The sequence below is a fragment of the Amblyomma mixtum genome, chromosome 1 (assembly GCF_055824585.1).
Source record: "Amblyomma mixtum isolate Tamu chromosome 1, ASM5582458v1, whole genome shotgun sequence".
Classification (NCBI taxonomy): domain Eukaryota; kingdom Metazoa; phylum Arthropoda; class Arachnida; order Ixodida; family Ixodidae; genus Amblyomma; species Amblyomma mixtum.
The window spans coordinates 28459147-28483436 of NC_143012.1; the positions used below are offsets into that span (position 1 = coordinate 28459147).

Below are 24290 nucleotides of genomic sequence, written 5' to 3' on the forward strand. Positions count from 1 at the left end.
ACCTACGCGCAACTCTGCTACCTTTGGTAGCATATACAGTAACTCTAAGGGTGGTGGCAGACCCCACGAAATCTCAAAACATGACGAGTAAAAGCTAATGCTCTTAAAAGCACTCCCAAAGGGAAGCTGAAACAGTTTTCTGCGAATTCGAGGTTATGCAAGAATTCGAATCTGTCAAGCTTCTAGATAAAGCAGGCAAAGTATTTTTGCATTAGCATTTAAAATGGTGACATAATCGTCGATTAAAACCGCGACAATGTTTAGGCTTCTCCTCACTACGCTGGAGAAGTGCGAGGAAACTCCCCAGTGACGTCATTGTTGCCGAAGTTTTAGATGCCTGCTGCTTACGCCTGCATGCTGCTGTGCGTCGTCAGATGGCGCCAAACAATGAATCGTGAGCTTCACCTTCCATGGCGTCGGTTTTCTTCCATGGAATAACCGTTTCTTCGCTGGAAACGTGGTGCCGTCATACGTGACGTCATTATCGGGGCCTCTGCCCGTTGCTGTGCACTTCAGAGAAGCTGAACGCTGACGAGGACTTTATTCGGCGATTACGCCACCATTTCAAATGGTAGAGCAAAACGATTTCGCAGGCTTTACCTGCACATTTTGCACATTCGGCAACCTCAAACTCATCGAATTCTAAAACCGCTTCAGTTGACCTCCAAGGAACCCACAGGCTCTGCAACCCAGTGAAAGAACCCCCGGACTAAGCCATACCTGCACCCTCTCTGAGCTGCCACCTAGGCGTGGGAGGTCAGCGAGACTCCTGGAGGCAGCCCGTCGCACCCGCTGCCGCCAGTGGACCAGAGTCCCAGATGCCAAGGAGAGGGTTCTTCCCCCAAGATCCCGGGTGACGGTCGCCGACAGTCCCTTGGCCATGCAGTACACTAACCACAGTATTGTGCGCTTGGGCATTTTTACATTTGGCCGGCCCGCAAGGTCAACTTCGTAGAAGAAAGACTCTGCCGCCTTGGTTGACTGCTGGGCCCACGGTGCTGCCCCACGCCTCTGAGAGACCTGCGCCGTGGAGAATGCGAAGCTGTACAGCAAGCAAACTGGTAAACTGGACTCCTTCTAACACCAACTCTGCTGAGGAAACGTAGTTGGGTTGAGTGAGAATAGGCCGGCTGTCACTGGAGCAAGACAGGGTCAACAGGAGAGCATTAGGAGAGCCCGTTGTCCTGCATTACGGCCACCAAATTTCCTCCTTTGCGATAGGAGCGGTGCAGCTGTCACAGAACAGTAAGACCTTAAAACAAACAGCTTATGTGGAGAACCAAAGGAGCAATACAACTAAAATTGGATACAATCAAACTGACTTTGCCAAACACAGGTTTTTGCTACATATAGTTTTCGCATGAAGACACAAAAACAATGCAGAAACAAAACTGAAATGAGAAATACATGCTGGTGAACTCACTCAGCAAGCATTGACAGTAAAGCCCTCTTATTTGAAGCCGTGAAAGCAGAGAAACATTTTTAAGATAAGCAGAGTTTCAGAGCGAGAAAAGCATCAAAATGTTCAGTGCACTGATTGCGGACTGTAAAAATATTACTTATTCACAGGGTTGTTTTCCAATGAAAGCTGCACTGTTCGATGGAGCTCCATGTAGCAGCAAGGCAGTGCAAAAAAAAAAATGGCTGTGGCTCAACTCGGCTGAAGCGGGTTATATGGAGCGAAAGGCAACCAAAGCATTGGATGTCAACGCGGAGACGTTGGCAGCATGCGCTGCCCTTTTCCGCTTGAGATGTACTTCTTGCCTGTGTCACTGCTTCTCCAGACGTACCTTCCTTTCTTCATTGGTTTCATCAACCCGACGAGCCCATTATCCTGGCTTATATCTAACCAACGCGGCTTCATGACGCTCTCTGTCGTAGGGATTGCTAGAAGCAGCCCAGCGCCTCAAATGCTCAGTTGAACTCATCCCGGTGACCGGTTCTGGCTCCATGTGTCTGCGGTGTCTAGGCGGTGTCTAGGCAGCGAGCGCTGGCCTTTATTCAGCAAAAGCGAATCGCATGGTTAGTCACGTGACACAACTGGCGAGAGCGGGCGTTCAGTGTGGCGGAACGAGCAGTAACAGCTGCGACAAGTCAAGTGGTATGACATCACAGTCACACCTGCGACGGGCCTCCAGTTAGAGGTCAAATACAAACATCATACGACCTTCAGCTTCGCATGCAAGAAGTGTAACTCTTCGCTCGAAAACAAAACAAGAGTGACAAAGGATGCATGAGCTTTGCACCCACTATCGCGTTAGAAAAGGAACCGGGGCAGCGGCCGCCACCACATGAGTTGTTGGCGCCAAAATTACACGAAGAATACAGCTGCGGCTAAGGGCATGCATTGTTCATGCTATGTCTTCTCTGTAAAGTCCTCTTTGTTTCATGCTAGTTTTGAACAGCTGCTGTAGCGCCACTGAGTGTCATGCTACATAAAGACTGCAGAGACCGCTGAATTTTCCATCAGGTGACGCTGATTACACTGGGGATGAGGCATTATGTTAGCTGCTATTGTTTGGTTTGGTTTGGTTTACGGGGTTTAACGTCCCAAAGCGACTTAGGCTATGAGAGACGCCGTAGTGGAGGGCTCCGGAAATTTCGACCACCTGGGGTTCTTTAACGTGCACTGACATCGCACAGTACACGGGCCTCTAGAATTTCTCCTCCAAAGAAAATCAACCGCCGCGGCCGGGATCAAACCCGCGTCTTTCGGGTCAGCAGCCGAGCGCCGTAACCACTGAGCCACCGCGGCGGCTATTGTTTACTGCGATCATAGATAAATTCTCTAAAGGCTGGTTGTGTTTCATCTTTACTTGATGTGCAACTTTTGTGCAGTTCAACTGAATTTCAAGAAATACACGCACTCGCAGATGAATGACGTAGCAAGTTCGTTGCGTCAATCAACTGCCGTGCCACATTTACACACGCTTTTGACGAGGGCAGTGCTAGGATAATTGAAAAACTTCATAATATTGAAGAATTCGCTATATACAGGATCACTGCCTCTATGTCTGACAATGTGAAACTTCTGGATGTATTTGTCAGAACGCTAATCGCCATTTGCTTGCAAACACCTCCTTATTTATGCAAGTCCGAGATCCTTATTCAGTAATACCCGTGCCACACGCTCACAAGAAATGGCAGTAAATGCTTAAGGCCTTAAGTTTGTTAGTGCCATTATGTTCGGAGTTGGTGCTACACGTCCACATTTAATGTCATTATCGAAAGTGACGATGACGATAACGCTTGCAAGGTAGTTAAAAGTTTCATCTGAATATAAGCATTGCTAATGAGCACAATATATGGGAAATGTTGTTCAAATATAATATAAAATCGATTTTTCAGAAAATACGGCTGTTCCTGCTTTACAAGTCGAAATAGTAGCCATAGACTCGCATGTCAGCACCCAAGTCGAGAGTACCTGTCAATAAGGCTGATAAAAATGGCGCTCTTCGCATCGAAAATGCAGTATAGATGCCTCATCTGACTGAAAGTTAAGAATTAACTATTTCCTACTGGTTAGGAAGTTGCTACTAACAAAGCTGCATGCTTTTTTGGTGTGGAATGGGAACGAGAGTAGGCATTGCACGGGCGAATGAGTTGTGGCGAACTCAGTAGGTCGCGAATGGCAGTAAGGCTAATGCCATCAAATTTGTGCGTGTGGCACCGCACGAATGCCATTAAAACTTAAGGCAGTAAGCACTTAATGGCATTAAATCTGTCCGTGTGGCACGGGTATAAACCTTGTGGTGACAGGACTCCCCGATTACTTCGGTAGCCAATCGGAGATCACAGCACAAACAACCACATGGGGGGGGCTCTACCAAAGAGGTGTCCAATGTTTCTGGATCAGAACTCACCGTCTTTTTGCAACCAGTGCAGCGGTAGCAGAGGCTGATGCTGCCGGATTTCCCTTTCCGATTTATAGTGGTGACACATCCTCTGCATTGTGGTGCCGCAGGATTGAACCCAAGCTCCACGCACTTGCCCCAGACTTCATTTTTGATCCTGCGCCCGCGCTTATTAGGGCTGGAGTCAACATCTGGCCTGGACAGACAGAAATGGCAAAGCAAACAAATGATCTGAGGGCACATACCACACTGATATCGCTCATGTAAATGTTAAGGGGGGACACTGGTCTTGAAAAGAAAATTTTATTAATTTAGTCATAGTTATGAAATTTTCAGGGCACATGTATTTTTGTGCGCTGATTCTAGATATGTCATTTAATTTCATGTAAAACAATTCCTTGAGCACTTATGCACTTTTTATGCAAGTATTTTGCGGAGAGTTTTGAAGAAAAATTGCTGCAGGAAACTCTCTGAAATGCATGCCATTGGGTTCTCTTGACACCAAGGAATACAATAAGGGTAAAATTATCATCCTGGCTCTCATAGAACTTGACTAATAGGGTACTGAAGCTGCCGCTTCAGAAACAGGAATACACACTTTCCTTCTCATTTCTGAAGCGACAACTTCAACACTTCAAAACTTAACTTCAAAACTTCAGTTCTATGATAGGCAGGAAGACAATTTCACCCTTATTGTATTCCTAGGTGTCAAGAGAACCCAATGGCATACATTTCAGCGAGTTTCCCACAGCAAATTTTCTTCAAAACTCGCCGCAAAATACTAGCATAAAAAGTGCATAAGTGCTCAAAGAATTGTTTTACATGAAATTAAATGACATACTTACAATCAGCACACAAAAATACATATTTCCTGTAGATTTCGTAACTTATTCAAGATGCTTAACCCAACTAGCCCGCCAAAACATGTTCGTAACTGTGACTTCATTAATAAAAATTTTTTTTTCAGGACCAGTGTCCCCCCTTAAACCCAAACTCCCCAACACGCCTACAGTAACGTAAGCCCCATCACATGAACGTAATGAAGGAAATGAAGTTCCTCACAAACTGAGTTCACAGGTGTTTCTCCATTTAATCCTTCATTTTACCAAGAGAAGATTTCCATATCCACGTAAGCACTAACAATCATTTTCATCTCCCCATACAAACAATCAATGATTTGTGCCCTGTTGTTCATGCTGAAAGAGAGTGCAATGCTAATTTTTGGCTAGCCTGGAGCACGGCTAGCAGCAAAGACTGCTTGTTGCTATAACAAAAATATCGTTGTGAAAAAGAACTTTAATGCCCCTTCATTCCATTTTACATTTCACATGATGAGTCTCAACTACATACTCCACTGTTGTAAGCAGCCATCTAGTTCTCAATATGTACACCCATTCTATTAAGTGACTACGTTATGAACTCAGCTAAAGAACTGTAAACTACTAACACTTTCGCTCCATTAATGCAGGCTCCTCAAATTGCTTTGCAGTTTCTTTTTTCCACGCAAAAAGACGTTTTTTAATCTATGAAACTCATAAATAAAGAAATAGTCTTCATGGAAAGGTTTGCTGATATATACCCACAATTAAATCAGTAGCCTGTAGTGACATCACTAAGAGCTTCCTTTTTTTTTTCGTCATTTTTAAAAACGATTCACTTTCCAGTATTTAAACACCACCTTTAAAAAGAAACAAACTGAACTATGGGCTTTAACATATCCAAACGACACAGGGGCTATGACTGACGCTATAGCGGAGAGCTGCAGACTAAAGGTGCACTGAAGAGGAATCTGAACTCGTCTTTTTGCCGCGGGAACTCAATCTACACGTTCCTAGCATTCTTAGAAACTGCAACTTATTGCCCTGTGTGGCCGATTTCCCTAATTAAATCGAATTAACGTCCGGCTCCCGCCTTTATTTTTTTAATTCTCCCTCGTACGGTGGGCGGAGTCGACCAACGCGTGAAGTGCCTTTCAGCCAGCTCCGTGGAGGCTTTGCTTTCGCTTTATTTTCTTTTTTAGGTTTCCATGAATAAATAGTTTCATTCGTAGATAATATACCCGCAAAATAAGCCCGCAGAAATAAAAGTCGGCGCAGACAATTTCCTACTACGGACTACTACGTATTACTCCGCCGATGGCAGAGCGGCAAGCCGCCACGGGACTGGGTGAAAGGCACTCCACGCGTTGGTCGACTCCGCCCATCGTACGAGGCAGAATTTTAAAAAAAAAGGTGGGAGCCGGACGTTAATTCGATTTAATCAGGAAAATCGGCCACACAGGGCAATAAATTGAAGCTTCTAAGAAAGCTCGGAACGTGTAGATTGAGTTCCCGCGGCAAAAAGACAAGTTCAGATTCCTCTTCAGTGCACCTTTAATTTGTGCTCTAACACCGCACAGCACACAGGCTTTTTTGTGTTTTACCTCTATAGAAATACCGACGCCGCAGCCAGGATCAAATCAGCATCTTGGGATCTGCCGCCGAATACCACAGCCACTGAGCAAATTTAAAAAAGAAACAGCTCCAAGCCAAAGCACGTCATTTATCGTGCCTTTTGTGTAACTATTTCTAACAATGTACAAGACAGTAGGTCTCCTCGATTCGGCTGCACTTTCAGCACTAGTTCACAGAACTGCTGTGCCAGTGCAGTGCCAGTTCTTGCGGCGCGAGTGTAGCCTGGCACTAGTGCTGTCGGCGCAGCGGCCAAATCGAGTGCAAAAGTGCAGAAACGTTCGTCTGCTGCGGCCGTATGTTGGTGTTTGTCGCGTGGTTTGACATATGCGTGGGATTGTGCTAGACTTTGTACTGGGCCAGTTTGCAGTGGGATATTTAACGCGGGATATTATATTAAAGCGCAACAACCGTTTTCACGCGAGACTTGGGCAGCATGTACCGACAACGGCCTTAGCATTTCCATGCTTTGGCACATCCCCGCTCTCAAACTAAACTTACGTCAAACAGGCTTAGAAATAGTGAACTGAATAAACATCCTGCTTGGTCAGAGAAACCGACATGTCACCGACTGGAAGCCATGTCCACGCACCGGACCATGCAATTCTATGACTGCGCTTTGCTTGTTTGCAACTGCCGGTACAGCAAATCCACCCAGTAATTAGTTGCGGCCCTGCGTCTAGCTTTGTTGTAACGAAAGAAGATCACCTAAAGGCCCAGCAATTCTACACTGGCAACATTTCAAGCGGTAAGCATACCTTGGCATTGGTGGTGGAGGAGCGACACCAAGGCCGAATTCAACCAGCAAACCTTCGAGGCGCGCTGGGTCAGTGAGGATTTTGCCAAATTCTATTATGTCTGGGTCAACACGCACCGAACCCAAGGCATTGCGCCACAATTGTGGCTGCATCTCGCCAGCTCCTGTAAAACACAGCAGATTTGACGGTCAGGAGTTTGTCGTGTAGCATCGCTAGAACAAATGGCAGTCAGCAAGGAAAGATCTCTGAAAACATGTTTCCACTGTGCATTTTTCTCTACACTGTGGGGACGCCTTCGTCCCCAGCGTTCGCTTTCCCTCAACTCACTAGTTCCCTGTGGTTAGCTTCCCCACAACGCACTCCCTTTAGTGGGGTTACTTCTAACGGGAGGGCGCTCGCGTCGCAGCAACACCAGCGCCACGGATGGCGTTTTGCAGCGCACTCGCGGGGAGCGACGGGGTCTCTTTTGCTCGGCACTGGGATAGCGTGTGGACGTTCACGCGCGAAGCTCCGCTCTTCGCCGCGGGTGGCCTCGTGTGGAAACATGTTCCCCTCAGCTCGTCCCGTCCGGCCTCGGAGATATTCCCTCTGCCCTACCGTGGGCGAACGTTCGCTCGTAACCGTGCTGGTGAGTCGGACATCCTCGATTCCTCAGTGTATTTTGTTGCTAGCTGGCGTTATTGTTGTTATAGCAATAAATGCCTTGTTTGTGTCAGCCAGTGTGTCGTTCCTTTGTTCCCGCAGAGCACGGCCCGCCGTGGTCGGCGTGCGCTCGGTAGCGCTCGCGACCACGGGGTGGGGTCCGCGCGGCTTTGAATTGTGTCAGCCGCGGTAAAACGGGGAGAACGTATTTATCTTCCCCATTTTAAACCCCACAACACATATAGAGTAATAGAACGGGGCTTTCATGCGACAGTGTTCACTTTCTAAGTTTACTTACTGTGATAATTATACACAGCGCTCGGTTACACTGCACCCAGCATAACTGACCACTATGTTATTACTATGCATGGTAAGCTTGGCAAGCTCGGCAACAAATCAATGCTGCATACCTTTTTCATTTCCGCCAGGTGTGAGGGAAATACTGTATGCACAGGTTTGAACCTCTTCCTCTCTGCCAACCTCTGTGCAGCTGTTGTCTGCAAAAACAAGTTGTCACACAAAAAGCTCTTACAAGCTGAGCGGCCAGTGTAAATCCCGATTGCCCAATTCTAGCCACTTTGGACCAGACTAGAGCCCATCTTTCATTCATCTTTCATTGAGCAGTGGCAGCGGCTGTTGCTATTGCATGCTGTTATGGCTGTCTCCGCAAGATAGGCTTTGATATTGAAAACAATAATTATCAACTAAAATGCGCATTGCCTGATACCACAAAAGGCATGCTAGCAAGTTCACTGCATTGTGAATACTACAGCTAGTGTGCAATGTCATTCATTTTGGTTGTGAGGGGGGCCAAGCAGACAGGTAATTAGACACACACACACACACACACACACACACACACACACACACACACACACACACACACACACACACACACACACACACACACACACACACACACACACACACACACACACACACACACACACACACACACACACACACACACACACACACACACACACACACACACACACACACACACACACACACACACACACACACACACACACACACACACACACACACACACACACACACACACACACACACACACACACACACACACACACACACACACACACACACACACACACACACACACACACACACACACACACACACACACACACACACACACACACACACACACACACACACACACACACACACACACACACACACACACACACACACACACACACACACACACACACACACACACACACACACACACACACACACACACACACACACACACACACACACACACACACACACACACACACTACCTGTCTGCAATTATAATATAATATATACAGTGTATACAATATATATAGTTTAGCACCTCGAAACTGCACCCAGGCTATGGGCCGTACTGTTATGGATGGCTCTGGATCATTTTCAATTGCCTAGGGTTCCTTAACCCACAATGACATTGCACAGCACATGGGCACTTTTATATTTTGCATCCATCAAAGTGCAGATGCCATCGCTGATATTCGACCCCATGAACTTGGCTCAGCTGCTGAATTGCATTGCCACTGAGCCCCTATAGAAGGTGAGCCCAATTGCTAGTCCTGTCGTTGACCACTTCACTTTTGATAGCTGACAGGCACACGACTGAAGCAGCAAACCTTGATATCAGTTCACATAAATGAAGAGCGCTAAGCTACATTCACTGAGAACACAAATTAGTTTCAACACAGCAAGGAAAATACAACAAGAAAGAGCACATGAAGAATAAAAAAAATTGGAGGGGACACTTAAGGGGGGACACTGGTCTTGAAAAAAAAAATGTTATTAATGAAGTCACAGTTACGAAATCTTCAGGGCATATGTATTTGTGTGTGCTGATTCTAAATATGTCATTTAATTTCATGTAAAACAATTCCTTGAGCACTTGTGCACTTTTTATGCTAGTATTTTGTGGAGAGTTTTGAAGAAAATTTGCTGCGGGAAACTCGCTGAAATGTATGCCATTGGGTTCTCTTGAGACCAAGGAATACAATAAGGGTGAAATTATCTTCCTGCCTATCACAGAACTTAAGTTATAGAGTTTTGAAGTTGTCGCTTCAGAAATGAGAAGGAAAGTGTGTATTCCTGTTTCTGAAGTGGCAGCTTCAGTACCCTATAACTCAAGTTCTATGAGAGCCAGGATGATAATTTTACCCTTATTGTATTCCTTGGTGTCGGGAGAACCCAATGGCATACATTTCAGCGAATTTCCTGCAGCAAATTTTCTTCAAAACTCTCCACAAAATACTTCCATAAAACGTGCATAAGTGCTCAAGGAGTTGTTTTACATGAAATTAAATGACATATCTAGAATCAGCGCACAAAAATACATGTGCCCTGAAAATCTCATAACTATGACTAAATTAATAAAATTTTCTTTTCAAGACCAGTGTCCCCCCTTAAGCTCAGCCTTAAGGGTATGACGGGACAGCGTAATGGGTTCCCACATATGCAGGCCTCTCTCTACCTTGCATTCGCAGATCACTAGGAGCCCCCATACCACTCCCGGCGGAGTGGATCAGCGCTTAAGTGATCCGCCACTACCCTGCGATGGCAGGTGCTCCCAGCAGGTTGCTCTTTCCGAGCGACACGTCATTAATTTAACTGCCACCTGCCACGGTGGGCAGTTTGGTGACTATCCAATGGGCAAGTTGTGATGACACCACAAGGTCACATGACCTTGGTGGCCCACTTGCCTCCTAAATTGCTCTCTGGGCACCACCTACCAGAGTCGTGCTTGTGATTTTTCGCTCACAACGAAGGCAACGCTGACGCCGGATTGGTAACGGGCCCTTTAAAACTAGCGTGTTAATAGTTACAACTAACACCACAACCATGAAACTGCAAAAAAAAAAAGGAAAGCTGCTCAGACGGACAGTGCTTGCACTCCCATTATGATATTTCAGCACCGACTAGCAAAATCTACCAGCATGGCAAGGCTCTGTTCAGGCGGAAGTTACCAAAGACTAATTTTTAAACATTTGAACAAACAGGAGCGTAGACATCAAGAATTGGAAGCAGCACACAGATGCAACAGCAGCAGGAATTTCTGTTGTGCCAGTGGCAATCAATCTTACTACACATGTAAGGCAGAAGAGGTGCTGAATCAATGTATGTGTGTACCCTGTTGTGTCATCTCCTGGCTCCCACTTTCAAAAAACACTTAAATGACATCACAAAGTCAACTGACTTCCCCAATGCACAGCCATCGACAGTGGTGGAACTGTGATCGCTCACACAATTTTAGCTTCAGGCCTGACGACACTATCCTCACGCTGCCACTGAATGCCTAAAACTGCTACACTCACTCAATGCTTTGCATCACTAGTTATTTACTTTCACCTCAACAAGACTTCTGTCGCTACAAAGCCACAGCCCTATCTTTTTTTCTGTCACACCGATATATACAAGTACAGTGTCTTTTTTCCTGACCACTGAGCTCTGGAATCACTATTTCATAAGATCTGTTGTTTAAACAGTCATAAATTTTTGGAAGCCATTGTGTCTTCTTAATATTCCCCAATTTCTGTTAGTGCTTGAATTGTATTTGAAATTCTTATTGTTTTTCTCCCCCAGCCTCACCTCAGCAATAGCCTTACTAAGGCTGTAGCATATAACAATAAACAACCAAATAACTGTGCATGCTTAGCTATGGTCACAATACTCATGCTTCTGGTTTGGTTTGGTTTATGGCTTTTAACGTCCCAAAGTGACTCAGGCTATGAAGGACACAGTAATGGAGGGCACCAGACAATATTGACCACCTGGGGTTCTTTAATGTGCACTGACATCGCATAGTACACGGGCCTCTAGAATTTCTCCTCCAAAGGAATTCCACCGCCGCAGCCGGGATCGAACCCGCGTATTTTGGGTCAGCAGCCGAGCACTTACTCACACAACAACAAACAAAAGATGCCCCCAACCACCGTCCTGGCGCGGTAAGGTCATGCGTAATAAGCAAAAATTGCAACCTGCAGCATTGCACAGATGCAATGAATGCAAAACAGAACACATCAGAGCATGCTGATGAGTGCTAGCAGCATGCATGCTACAGGCTGTTATAAAAACGGCAACACACTCAGTCGCTGGTGTGCCTCCATAATTAGGAACACTAGTATGTGGTTTACAAGCCCCCTGTCATATCATACCATCCCTAATGCATGCCGAGGAGTGCTAGCAGCATGCACGCCGTTGTCATGCCACCCCGTCCAGACTTATAAAGCGGACATTGTGCAATAATCACAGGAAGCGCAGCCTGTGTGCACTGGAAAGCTTATGACAGGCTACGCAGGCAACAACGGTGGAAAGGAAGTTACAACGAACATCAAAACTAAAGTCCGCGATATCGAGACTGCTAAGTGGAGGTAAGAAATGGGAACAAAAGAATCATTTAGGGAATACAGAGCTGGTAAGGAAGAAATCCGGAAGGAAACGCTGTATAATAATTCAATACGCAGCACCCTTCTATCTGAGGCTTGATCAAGCTGCATGGGCAATACTGAAGCAAGTATGAACAAGATAAAATTTGTGTAGCATGCGGAAGCAGTGTAGAAAACACTAAACATGATCTTGTAGGCTATAAAGCTGTACAACCAGATATCAGAGGACATAGTAAGCCTTCCAGTAGCCTTTGTTTTTAGGGACCGTGAAAGCAAAATTAAAACATAAGCTGCAGAAACTAGCAAGAGAAGACTAGACTACTGGCGGCTTAAAAGTGGAATGGAGAAATTGCACAAAATGTCACAGAAATTGAAGTCATATAATTTAGAACATAATAAATAGCACAGAACAAGGAACAGGAAATAAACAGAACAAAAATCAAAGTTAAAAAAAAAAATGGCGAGAGGGGAGTACGTAACAAATAAAGCCATTAACCACTTTAATTTACTGGGCAAGGTTGTACTAGCCTCCACCCAAATACAAAGGAATGCCAGTAGTTTATACATATATACAGTGCTTAACCCTTTGAAGGTTTTTGCCGTATATGTACGGCGGCGGTTTTCTGTCCCGCAAGGTCTTTGCCGTACGGGTACGGTTTCGATCTTCCGTTTGAAATTTTGCGCCAAAAGAACAATGCGTGCTCACTGGAAGGTGCTGCCACCTCTTAGGACTTACAAAAAGTGTTCGAATTTTGTGCTGCCTTCTTACGGAGATAAGCAGAACTTATGTCTAGCTTTAGCGCGGCGGCACAGACTGCGGCATGGAGGAAGGACTGCGGCAACACCCCTTTTGCAGTTTTGGTTTCACCGCGTGATCGCAACGGAGTCGCGCGAAATTTGAGTTTTCTTTTTGTCAGCACTATCTTGCAGGGGCTGCCGAAGTTGATTTCTAACTTTATTGGCGCTGCTCTTAGCTTGCTTATCACCGTTGCTCGCGAGGTATTCTCGCCCTCTGTGGCAACGCGCCTACGTGGTTTCGATTCCGCCGCGGGATCGCAACGGAGTCGCGCGAAACGTGTTTTCTCTTTGTGGGCACTGTTTTGCAGAGGCGGCGAAAGTTGATTTCTATCTTTATTGGTGCTGCTCTTAGCTTGCTTATCACCGTTGCTATTCTATTCTATTGAACATTTTCCAGTTGTGAGTGATGCTGTCACCAAAGTACTGTTCCTAAATTTTTTTTACTATTTATTCTCGATTATGTACATTTTGTAGATGCAAGATCCGCAATAAAGTAATTTGACCACCTGGGAAAGTTTTCTTCAAAATAATTCGACCCTCAAAGGGTTAAAGTCTGGCTCCATCAAAGGGGGTCTCTATACTTGGTTTCACACATCAAGTGCAATGTGGCATAAGGTATGAAAATAGCCAGTATGAAAAACTAAAGGGAGGCATGTTATCCTGCACCTTTTTAGCAGCAGAGTGGTCTAAGGCATGCGAAGGCGAGAGCATGTCGTCAGCAGTAAGTGCACATTTAATCAAGCTCATGACAAATGTGCAAGGTAATAAGCAAGCCGCAAAGCATTTATTATTTTTTGCTCACCACAATGAATGTACTGCCTTTTGATCGCTGATGTAGGCAGCGCGAACAAAAGCACTAGCTTTGACAGCATTACACCCGATGTATGAAACAGAGTACAGTGATTCAAGCACAGGTGGAGAGTGAAATAAAGAGGGAGAGAGAGAAAGTGTTTGGCAGCCTGCATCATTTTATACAAAGGTGAGAAATCATTTTTAAAGGTAGTTATTTGCTCAGTTTATGTGACAGACCTGAAACACGATCCAGACGCTCTGCTAGTGTGCTTGCTGTTATTGTGTGGCCTTGGAGCAAAGATGCCAGGTCTGCACTGACTTGTGCTGTGAGGGCACGGGTTTCCCTTTTTTCCTGCTATCGTTCATGTAGTGCTGCCAACTTTGTACTTTTCTCAGTCTCGGGTTTTAGAAAACATGTTAATGATACATACCAAAGATCAGAGCGGAATTTTTGAAACAATCAAGAAATGAACTGAGCCGCCACAAAAAGAATATAAAATGGCTGCTTACTTTAGATTCATACAGTCCCCACATTCTAGCACAGGGGATCTCAGATCCCTTTCATAATGTGACGGGCCTGAGACCTCCCCCCGAGACTGCACACTCACTTGTTCCCTTTCATACTGACTGCACCTGTATTATGCTGACATAGTGGCAGGGACGTTAGTAACAGTGCCGCACTCTTGATAACACCGCCAGTGTTTAGTTCATTTCTAGCAGCACGACCAAGCTGCAACTGTCCATTTATGTGCCAAAAACGCACTAAACTGTGCATTACTTGCTCGACACAATGGCCTTTCAAGTAGCAAGCATAAGTGCTCACACCACAATGCCAACATGTACCAAAATAAATGTTGCATACCTTGGTCATTTGCAACGAGCATCTCGCAAGGGTTGCTCATGTCCTCGACGATTTCTCCCACGGCTAGCATTGTGCCGTAGGCTGCGGCGAGAAACAACCAGTGCAATTCCGGAGAGGTTAGAACGGCGCAAAAAGACATAGGCAACGATGTACACACAAAACACCACGGGCATAGCAAGCATATTAGCAACAAGCATATTAGCAACAAGCCTATTACGAGCAAGCATATCAGCAGCAAGCATATTAGCAACAAGCCTATTACGAGCAAGCGTATCAGCAGCAAGCATATGGGCTTTCCTCAGACAAAGAGCCCTTCGCATCGTGACAGGGCTACCAGCACTACCGGTCACGACACAGCGCCGACATGTACCAAAACAAATGCTGCATACCTTGGTCATTTATAATGGGCGCCTCACAAGGGTTACTCGCGCCCTCGATGATTTCTACCTTGACTGGGAGAGCGCTGTAGTCTGAGGCGAGAAACAACCAATGAAATTAGCACCAAGCATATGGCCTTCACTCCGACAAAGAGCCTTTACCATCGTGACAGCACTACCATGTCATATCCCAACGCCGATATGAACCAAAACGAACGTTACGTACATTGCTGATTTGAAAGGAGCCCCTCACAAGCGTTACTCGTGCCCTCGATGACTTCTACCTTGACTGGGAGTGTACTGTAGCCTGCGGCGAGAAACAACCAGTGAAATTATCAACGAGCCAAGTAGCAGAGCCTTAGAAACATCGTTTCGTACCAGACATGCGACAGTGAACATCCAGTAAACAAACAAAAACGGCAAAATACGAGGAACACACTCTTAGAGCGGAGGAGGAGGGGCGCCTCTGCGAGGAGGGTTATACAACGCCGAGGAAAGAGCCTGACAGGGACGCGTGCTTACAGTGTTCCGTCAGTATCACCTCTGGTTCCATCATCTTGCAATTTCGTGGAAGCCTACAACATCGTGATGCATTTAAAGCAGGTTGATAAAGCTGCAGCGTTATTTGGAAGTTTCTGCAGAAAATACTAAATGCACAATGAGCAGACAGCGCCAGAATTCGCGGGCACCCGACTTGCTTCAGGTTGGATACGGATCGGCTTGGCTAGATTGCAATTCAGTTACTCAACTTAACTTTTTTTTCTTTTCTGCCACCTCTCCTTCGCCTTGTTATTTTAATGTGTGGACAATGTTCTGCGAACTGTGAGGTATTACGCTTTTTGTTAATGTTTTTTTTTGCTGCTCTTCGTAGCACAGTTTCAAAGACCGGCGGGAGTCATATCAACAACAACATTGCGATCGCCAATCCAATTCAATCCAATCCAATGGTTGTGGCTGTGTGTAGCTGTGTGCACTGCGTCGGCAAGCTATATAGATCCCTGGCTGGACCCCGTGATATCCTTTCATCTCTGAAAGATATTTTATGCTTATGCGCGTGAGCTATTTCGTGACAAGTCGCTGGTTAGAGTACTTATAAGATGGCGCAAGCGAAAGGGCTCAGTCAGAGCAAAGAAGCCTTGTTGAAATCGTACACCAAGCAACTCAAGGATGACATGAAATCGATGGTCGACAACTTCACGGAGATCATAAAATCCACGCGTGTACCTCTCGATGAAGAAGGACAGGTGTTGAGGCCTCTGCAGGGGATACAAGACCACTATGAAATGACCGTCCGAGCGGCAAACATTGTAAGTTATGCTTGCAGTTTCCTTTCTGGACCAAGGTGCGCTTGGTGAATGTTACGATGTTAAGTTGGTTGCTACATACACATGCTGTGTGTGGCGGTGTCAGTTTAGACCTGCGCACTTCTTTTCAGTGCGTGATGCCGCAGCTTCTTCATGATGTGCAAGTCACTGAACTTGGTGACGATCATAAAGTTTCACACACATTAATTGTTTCAATGCCGCCATATATTAGTCGTCATGATGCGTTGGGTGTTTCTCCCATGCATGCATTATTTACAAAACGCTCGCACTTAACGCACGTTTAGGATTGAGCCATGATACAAAATGTTGTGTCTTAAGTAATGATGGTTCAGCATTGTGAATTGCTGAACGGTTGTGAGGAGTGTGGAAAGTTTGCTGTAAGCAATAATGGTTCAGCTTTGTAAATTGATCAGTGGAACGGATACTGTGAGAAAATGCAGCGGATGGTACAAATTGAAGGAGCTAGAAGCAAGCCAGAGAGTTGATGACAGATGAACATGTATGTACAATCAGTGTGCTAGTTCAGAGTGGTTAAGGGAACACAAAAGTTAATTTAGAAAAAAACCTGCGTCTTAATACGACGATTTTAATGTACCGTATTCTGTTCTCATATTACTTGACAAAACACTAACCTGGGGTTCATTTTGAGGAATGAAGCCTATACCGTGAATTAGCGAAGTTATTATTGCTAATAAGTGAAACTGGTTTGCCATGCAAACATGGCATGTGGAACGATTGCTTAGCATTTTATCAGATGAACTCTCCAGTTCACATCACATCATTTGAGTAAATTGTGCACAAGGACTGCCAGTACAGCCATGAAAAAAAAAAAAATAACTGCTCATCCACATAACGGCGTCATTTTCTTGGCTGCTCGGCTGCTGTGCTGTAAATGCTGAATTAGGCACACATGATTAACACATTGCTTTTCATCTTTCCTTAGGTCCGTGCAGGAGAGTCATTGACAAAATTAATATCAGACATAAAGCAGTACCTTATTCTCAACGATTTCCCCTTTGTAAATGACTCGATAGCCCAGAACAGTCAGCGCTACTGTGCGTTTCAAATGGACTGTGATCAGCGACTGATGGCATTACGCGACGACATGGCGGCTGAATTGTATGAACTGGAAGAGGAATACTACTCAACGTGCTACAAGCAATGAACTGCTCGTCCCCGAGGCTCCCTTTGCATCAGATCATGTCATTGTATTATGTGTTGTATTGTGTAATGCACCGTGTATTTTAATGCTCATTGTATTGTATGTTTCCATTCATGTAGCTAGTGCACAGCACTTTCACAAACTCTCCATCATTTCAATTCTGTTGATGTTCCCTGGAGGTCCTTGAACAGTGACTACCTTCATTGCGTCTGTGCTGCTGTCCACCTGAAGCAGCACAGACAAAGCTTGAGCCACTCTCAAATTTTTGCCTCTGCAGCACTTCAGCCAGCGTTTATTGGAGCACGAGTGATGCCCAATACTAGATTAGTATAACAAAGTGAATGCTGATTTTTTTTCTTGTCCAAGAACGCCAAGCAACGACTCCTCCTATGTATTTGAATTTGCTGTCCTGCAAGTAAAGATGAAGCAAAAAATGAACCTTTTCAAGTTGAAAATCAAGACTAAAGCCTTGTGTTCACTTTATAAGCACCTTTTTTTGCACTTGTTAATGTTTGCGAGGCAAACTTGCTTACATCTTTATCGCATTACTTCCCTTTTTTTTTCTTTCCTGGCAAACTCTCGCTACTGTCAGTGCTGCTGTGTAGAGAGGAAGTCAAGATCTCTCAAGCTGTTTATACAGCTTTATACCTGACTTTCGTCACGCCTTGTTGCCAAACATACCTACAAATCGTGGTTATGTAGATTGCTGGGACCGTTGCCAAATTCTTCTGCACCCTTTCTTCTTGTTTCCGTGTGTGCTTTTTCTTGTCTTGCTTCTTACACCCCTGTAGTAAAGAATTGTAATAAATCTCAGCTTCCAGGTCATTCAACCATTAAAGGAAGCCATCTGACTTCTTGATGTTGTAGAAAGTCATCACTCAGCCTCCCCTTAACTTTTTCATTTAGACAACTGCATTCCCAGGCCATGACCAAATTCATACCCCTTTTGAAAACTGATAAACAAATGGTACTATATTTTCCATGTTATTCAAGATCATTGAATAGTTCCGCATCCTCATGTATGCCTTCAGTTTAGAAGCAGTTTGGTTCATGTCCCTGAAGGATGTACCTGAAGGTATAGGAGGTATTCACATGACGCCATCCGCAAGGGGCGCTAGCGGCCGGCGCGGCATTCGCCATGTTGGTGGTCGCGCGCGCGGCCGCCGCAGCCAGCCGCAGCCTTTGAATAGCTGGTGATGGGTGAAATGTGAGTGTATTTCGCGTCTCGCCGCACGTAATTTCTGTCCGACCCGTGCCGCCGCGTGACTGAGTGAATACTTCGTGAACTGTGCGAAGCAGAAAAGAGCGGGCACGCTCAGAAGGTTCTACTTTGTGAAAAGGTCGACCCCCCCGCAGGAATGCGGAGGCACCGGCATGGTGTGCGACGTATACAAGACTGCCGCCGCGCGTTGAATTCACCGGTATCGAGGCCCACCTTGTGCACGGCTTAAGTTTGCTGGCGGGCCAAGGAATTAAAGGATATAAACCTATGAGAGGGTGCAATTACTTGACAAGCGGGTGAGTCTAAGAGCCGTGCTGTGGGTGCCGACGGCCGAAGTGCCGTTTTTGAAGAGGTGAGTAATTCGAAGGGTCTGTTCACTTAGCTGTAGCTTAACTTGTCACCTCTACCTGCTGAAAGTGACGTGTTACAACTGAATCTAGCGGAATGGCTGCACACTGCGTTGCTGCGAAAACGGTCTTGTGCATACGAAGCAGCGCTACGTAGCTACAATTAAAACTGCAAAACATTCTCGCTGTGTCTGCCGTTCGTGCTGCGAGCGCATGGCAGTATTTGTTCTGTCGGGTAAATAAGGCAGCTATGACGTTTTGCCTTTCTGCTGAAAGACCGTACGTCTGAGAAGCGTCAGCAGTTCGCGGACTACAGCTAGGCGCTTGAATTATCAATTTCTGCGGTGGCAGTTCTGGAATTTCGGTAATTAATCGTGCTGTTTATCCACGATGTGCCCTGCATGACTACCTGACAGTTATCAACTGATATTAAAAGCTGCAAGTTGTGTACGTTCTTGCGTGCAGCGCAGCCAGCCAGTTTTGCTGCCGAGTTGAGGCAGCTCGGTTATATCACGGCGCAGAAGAATTCTGCTGCAAACTTCATGCACAATACGCGCTCCACAAAGATAAGTGGTCGCTGACGTATTCAACAACGTACAAATATGTTACGGATCACTAACAGTTCAGGCCGGGTACCTCACGGCGCACCGTGACACTGCGCGAGCTCGCCTGAAACGACCGCAAACATGGCGCGCCTGCCGCAACGACGCTCGCGCCGTCTGGTAGCGCGGCCTCATTTTAGTTTCGATACCTGGGCGCCGCCATGTTTGTTTTACTCGAGCGCCGCCTACCGCCGACGCCATCTTGGGCTGATAATTTGCAGCTGGTGGGCTGCAGCCGAAGCAGCGTGCGATCCCTGAAAGTGTCATTCGCCCATTTTATTCCTGCCAAGCCTAGAAATTTTGGGTGGGCGTTCGCCTCGTGTCAATCCTCGTGTGTGCTATGCCATTAGCTCCTGCAATAACCAACTGGGAGCAAGAGAACATTCCTCGACGCAGCGAACGATCAGCATCGGTGAGTGCCATGCTCGCAGTTCACGCGTGCTTTTTTGTCGCCGGTTGCCTGTAGGGCAAACGTGGCACGGTGTTGCATGTTAGAAAAACGAAAGCAAAATGTGTTGAAACACAAGGTCGCGGAGGGCAATGATTATCTAGTTTTTCGTGGAGCGCAGTTTTTCATGAACGCTTTCGCTGCCTGCTTGGACATGGCGACTGTGACAGTTTAGATGCTAGGCTTGCGACAGAGTACCCCGTTTACAAACTGAACATTTTGGAAACAGCGAGTACATGACCGAAACGAATCCACTTCTGATGATTAGAATGTTTGTTTGCGGAGATACGCGCTATGAAATTGAAATTCAGCCCCTCCTGCCGCTTGCGTAGGGCTGTTCGTACTACGAGCGATACAAGCCAGCTGACTGAAAGCGATTCGCATTCTCGCCTTCTCCGCTCCCGCCAGCACTTACTGGTGCACAAATGCCAGAAAATGTGCAGTTACACGATCTAATAGGTTGGTACGCTAAGGAACGCTATTACCACTTACTGACAGGCAGAATCGCCGACCTGTGTTGAGAATTCCAATCTCAATCGGGTCGGGGCACTGCTCAAGTCGCTGCGTTTGTTGTATCTCTGGCACGGTTATGCATAGTGTGGATTTTTTTTTTACAGTGCATTCGATGCGATTTCAGGCGAATAATTTATTGCAATGCATGGCAGAGTTTACCGTCCTGTACACGCCGTGTATTTTTCATCTTACGTTGCCATGGCTGCATTTTTTCTCACTTTGCAGTTGGGTAAAAGTTCATGTCGCCGCCTCTATTCATGCCATGCTGTGCAAATTAGATTAGTATTTTTGCACTAACGACATGTTTATTTTTTTTTTCAGGTGGCGATCCCCACACCCCCCCGATATTGACGAACATGTGGCGCGGCGAAAAGAAGTTGTGGCCAAATTTGTGAAGTCCTCACATAGTGTACTGCTGAATTAAAAAAGAGCTCTGCCAAGGCCTTCCAAATACTTGATCTCTTAAAATTATGCACATATTATAGTTTGGTAACCCAGGCGCTGCGCTTCGTTCCGCGCCCGATATTAGGTACAGGAAGTGGGTTTGTTTCTGTCTGCATTTCGTTCACAAACTGCGCTAACGTTTAGCTTTTTGTTGGCGCAAGTATTTTTTGTTCACCAACTACATCCACTGCCAATGCAACTCGGGACCGGCGGAACAGCGGTGAAGAAATGGACACCGCAGACGTGATGAGACCTTCGCATAACATGATGCGCGTGCACACTGGCGGCGTTTGTTTTTTTTTCTACTTTCGTCTACTTTTTCTGCAACCGACAATAAAACAGTGATGTCTAGAAGGCGTTCGTGTTCCGTACAACATTGCTGCTTTTGTTGTACAGGCGCAAACACGCGCTTGACCGGTAGCTAAGCAGCCGCGGACGTTGCTCCGCGCGCCGGATTATCAGCCCAGGGGAGGACGGCAACAGTGGGGTGTCGCGCAGCGCACGTGTTTGAGAGTATTTCTCCCTCTCCTGCCCGCTCCTCGTAAAATAAAATGGTGCATAGCAGCGCAAATCGGGAGGATGGGAGGCTGTCTTTAACATTAATTCTTTTGCGAAAAAACCTAATTGTTCTCCGGTGTGCGCGCTCATTCTTGGAGAAGAACATACAATACTAATATCGCTGACATTTGTGAACATCTAAAAATTGCCGGAGTTGCCCTTTAATGCCCTTTTGCTTTCCTAAAGTTCTTGCTAAAGCTAAAAAATATCTTGAAAAACGATCTACTGTTGGCGTGGGTACAGGCATATCTATCGTCTCGATAATCAGTCCATATCAATCGGCAATGCATGTTTGAGCCCAGCTTTGGTAAGCTCCGGTATCCCACAAGGCTCAGTACTTGGGCCATTGTTCTTTTTAATTTTTATAAATGACATTGTAAAGAAATTCCTATCAAAATCAAGCTGTTTGCCGACGATTGTGTATTATATCATGAAATACGAACTCCTGCTGACCAGCTTTTTCTTAATGACGCCTTGGCTAAAATTCATGACTGGTGCTCAAAGTGGCAGATGAGTATTAATACTAAAAAAACAGTAGGGGTGTGCGAATATTCGAAATTTTTCGAATATTATATTTTCAGTATTTTTATTCGATTCGAAATTCTAGTATTCGTGTTAATTCGAATATTTGTATCTAGCCAAATATTCATTGTGAGCACCGGCGTTCATTTTGGTCCGCAAGCCCTATCGACGGAGACATAACCTGGCGGCGCCCAGAGCAATGCGCATGGATGAAGGAAAATTTTTACTTCAAATTTTTCCTTCCTCCAAGGGCCATGCCGTAGCTGACTGCGCTGGTGCGCTTTTTTGTGGCTATACCAATACCAATTCAGAGCTGTGCACGAAGTACCGCGCAATACTTGCCAGGTCAGTGCCAAGTGAGAGGGCATTTTCTGTGGATGGAGGAGTCGTTTCAGCTAGAAGAGAACTACTTCTGCCTGACCATGTGGAGCAGCTGGTTTTCCTTCACGAAAACCTTTTATGTTCATCCCAACAACGTGCTTTTGTGCTGATGGCAAGCTAGCCTTAATCAATGCTGTGTACTAGCCATCCTTTCTGATATTTCCACTCTTCTAAGAATAATGTTCGAGACTTTGATACCTTTTGTGCAGCCACACACACCTTTTGTGTTCATTTAATCATCGATAGTTGAACTGTGATGTTCTTGGGTGCTCAAATAAATGTTTTGCAGTGGTTAAATGCGTCTGTACTTGATTATTCGATTCGATATTCGAAAAATTCGATATTCGCACACCCCTGAAAAACAGTTTCAATGTCTATCACGCGACAGAAGCAGCCATTAAGTTTTGCCTATACTATTAATAGCCATCCTCTGTCTACCGTGAACAGCTACAAGTACTTGGGATTAATGATTAGCTCTGATCTACGGTGGAACAAACACATTTCTAATATTAAAAATAAAGCTATGAAAAAACTTGGCTCTCCGGTGCTCCATGCAGGAAATTAGGTTACTAGCTTACAAAACTTTTATCCGACCTGTTTTAGAATACGCCTCTGTTGTGTGGGACCCTTATACTAAAGAAAACATTAAAACACTCAAAAATATTCAAAGAAAGTCAGTGCGATTTATTTATAATTCATACAGCTGGCAGACGTCCCCTACCATGCTACTTGAGAAAGCAAATTTGGAGTCTTTGCAGCTCAGGAGATACCGCGAGAGGCTTAAATACATGTTCATGATTGTTCGCAACAAATTAGGAATTAACAGCAGCAAGTACATTGAGCTCGTCCCGGGTCATTCGACACGATCCTACCATTCTTTAAAAGTGAAGGAGTACTCATGCCGCACTGAAACATACAAGAATTCTTTCTTCCCCCGTACTGTGCGGGAATGGAATGTCCTCAAAGCGAATATTGTAGAGGCTTCTACTGTGGAGTCGTTTACGGCATCGCTTAGGAATTCGTAACAATTTTGCAGCATTCAACATTTCCTTTTTTTATTTCTTTCCCCCAGTGCTCATTTTGACGCGAGGTGTCGTCTAATATTGTATAATGTTGTTTCTTTTCCTCGTTCATTTCTTCGGTATTGTGTGCTGAGTTGCGTGTACTACAAGGAGGTTTTCTTTTTGTCTAAGTGTATTTTACACCCACTCCTGCTTAAGGCTTTGCAGTAAAGCCTTAAGTCTTCTGTAAATAAAAAAAGTAATAAAACTATCCTGCGCTTGCGTAGTTTGTATTGGTGACACATGGAAGCAAAAGCGGTAAGCACACATCTGCTATACTTCGCATGCACAGTCCCCGCGAATAAAGTCCTTAGATCAGCTTTGCGAAGTAGTGACAAGCTCCTCCACACCCAGCCTCCTTTCTTGCGCAGCTCGCGTCGTCCGCCATGTTCTTCCTCGGACGGTGCGGCTTGCAGAGTGACGGTTCCACCTTCGGGGACAGTTAAAATTATGGCAAATGAGCTAGGCACAGACAAGAGAGGAAAAATTCCACTAGTGCACTCCAAGTTTAATTCACGTGGTGTTTTGCCGCAAACGGTCAGAGCGGCGAAAGTGCGCAGCGCGGCGGCCGATTTCCGGGCAGTTTTGTGACAAGCTTTATCCCCTGTACTAGTACACTCTACCTGTACGCTGCTATCCAAGATGTATTTTCACTGGGTACGAAGTTTTAGAGCATTAACTTTTGTTAGCTCGTTCCTCAATTGCGCGCCGTCTTCGTCTGCGTGAATCACTCCATGAAATTCTGCTGCAAGGC

General features: G+C 45.6%; 2 protein-coding genes across 3 annotated transcripts in view; one reads left to right on the forward strand and one right to left on the reverse strand.

Moving 5' to 3' along the window:
• The window catches only part of LOC149365871 (uncharacterized), a 25589-nt gene extending 9940 nt beyond the window's left edge, over positions 1 to 15649 (reverse strand). Inside the window, exons 1-8 of one of the 2 annotated variants that reach the window (XM_089546920.1) lie at positions 15474 to 15649; positions 15178 to 15258; positions 14964 to 15044; positions 14575 to 14655; positions 8115 to 8201; positions 7063 to 7225; positions 3864 to 4050; positions 721 to 1020 (exon numbers count right to left, since the gene is read on the reverse strand). In XM_089546920.1, coding sequence (XP_089403046.1) covers positions 721 to 1020; positions 3864 to 4050; positions 7063 to 7225; positions 8115 to 8201; positions 14575 to 14655; positions 14964 to 15044; positions 15178 to 15258; positions 15474 to 15507 — 1014 coding nt within the window. In that variant the 5' untranslated portion in view covers positions 15508 to 15649. Of the gene's footprint in view, positions 1 to 720; positions 1021 to 3863; positions 4051 to 7062; positions 7226 to 8114; positions 8202 to 14574; positions 14656 to 14963; positions 15045 to 15177; positions 15259 to 15329; positions 15362 to 15473 lie in introns of those variants that run through there. The other variant, XM_089546926.1, reaches the window with a different exon arrangement.
• Positions 15650 to 15910: 261 nt separating this feature from the next.
• LOC149365872 (mediator of RNA polymerase II transcription subunit 22-like) lies at positions 15911 to 18289 on the forward strand. The gene is made up of 2 exons (XM_089546948.1): positions 15911 to 16258; positions 17220 to 18289. Exons 1-2 carry the CDS (start codon positions 16049 to 16051, stop codon positions 17439 to 17441), a joined length of 432 nt encoding a protein of 143 aa, XP_089403074.1. The 5' UTR covers positions 15911 to 16048; the 3' UTR covers positions 17442 to 18289.
• The last annotated feature ends 6001 nt before the right edge of the window (positions 18290 to 24290 follow it).

Coding starts and splice junctions, on each gene's coding strand:
- LOC149365872 (XM_089546948.1), top strand. CDS start 16,049: ATGGCGCAAGCGAAAGGGCTCAGTCAGAGCAAAGAAGCCTTGTTGAAA. Junction 16,259..17,219: donor CCGTCCGAGCGGCAAACATT/GTAAGTTATGCT, acceptor ATCTTTCCTTAG/GTCCGTGCAGGAGAGTCATT.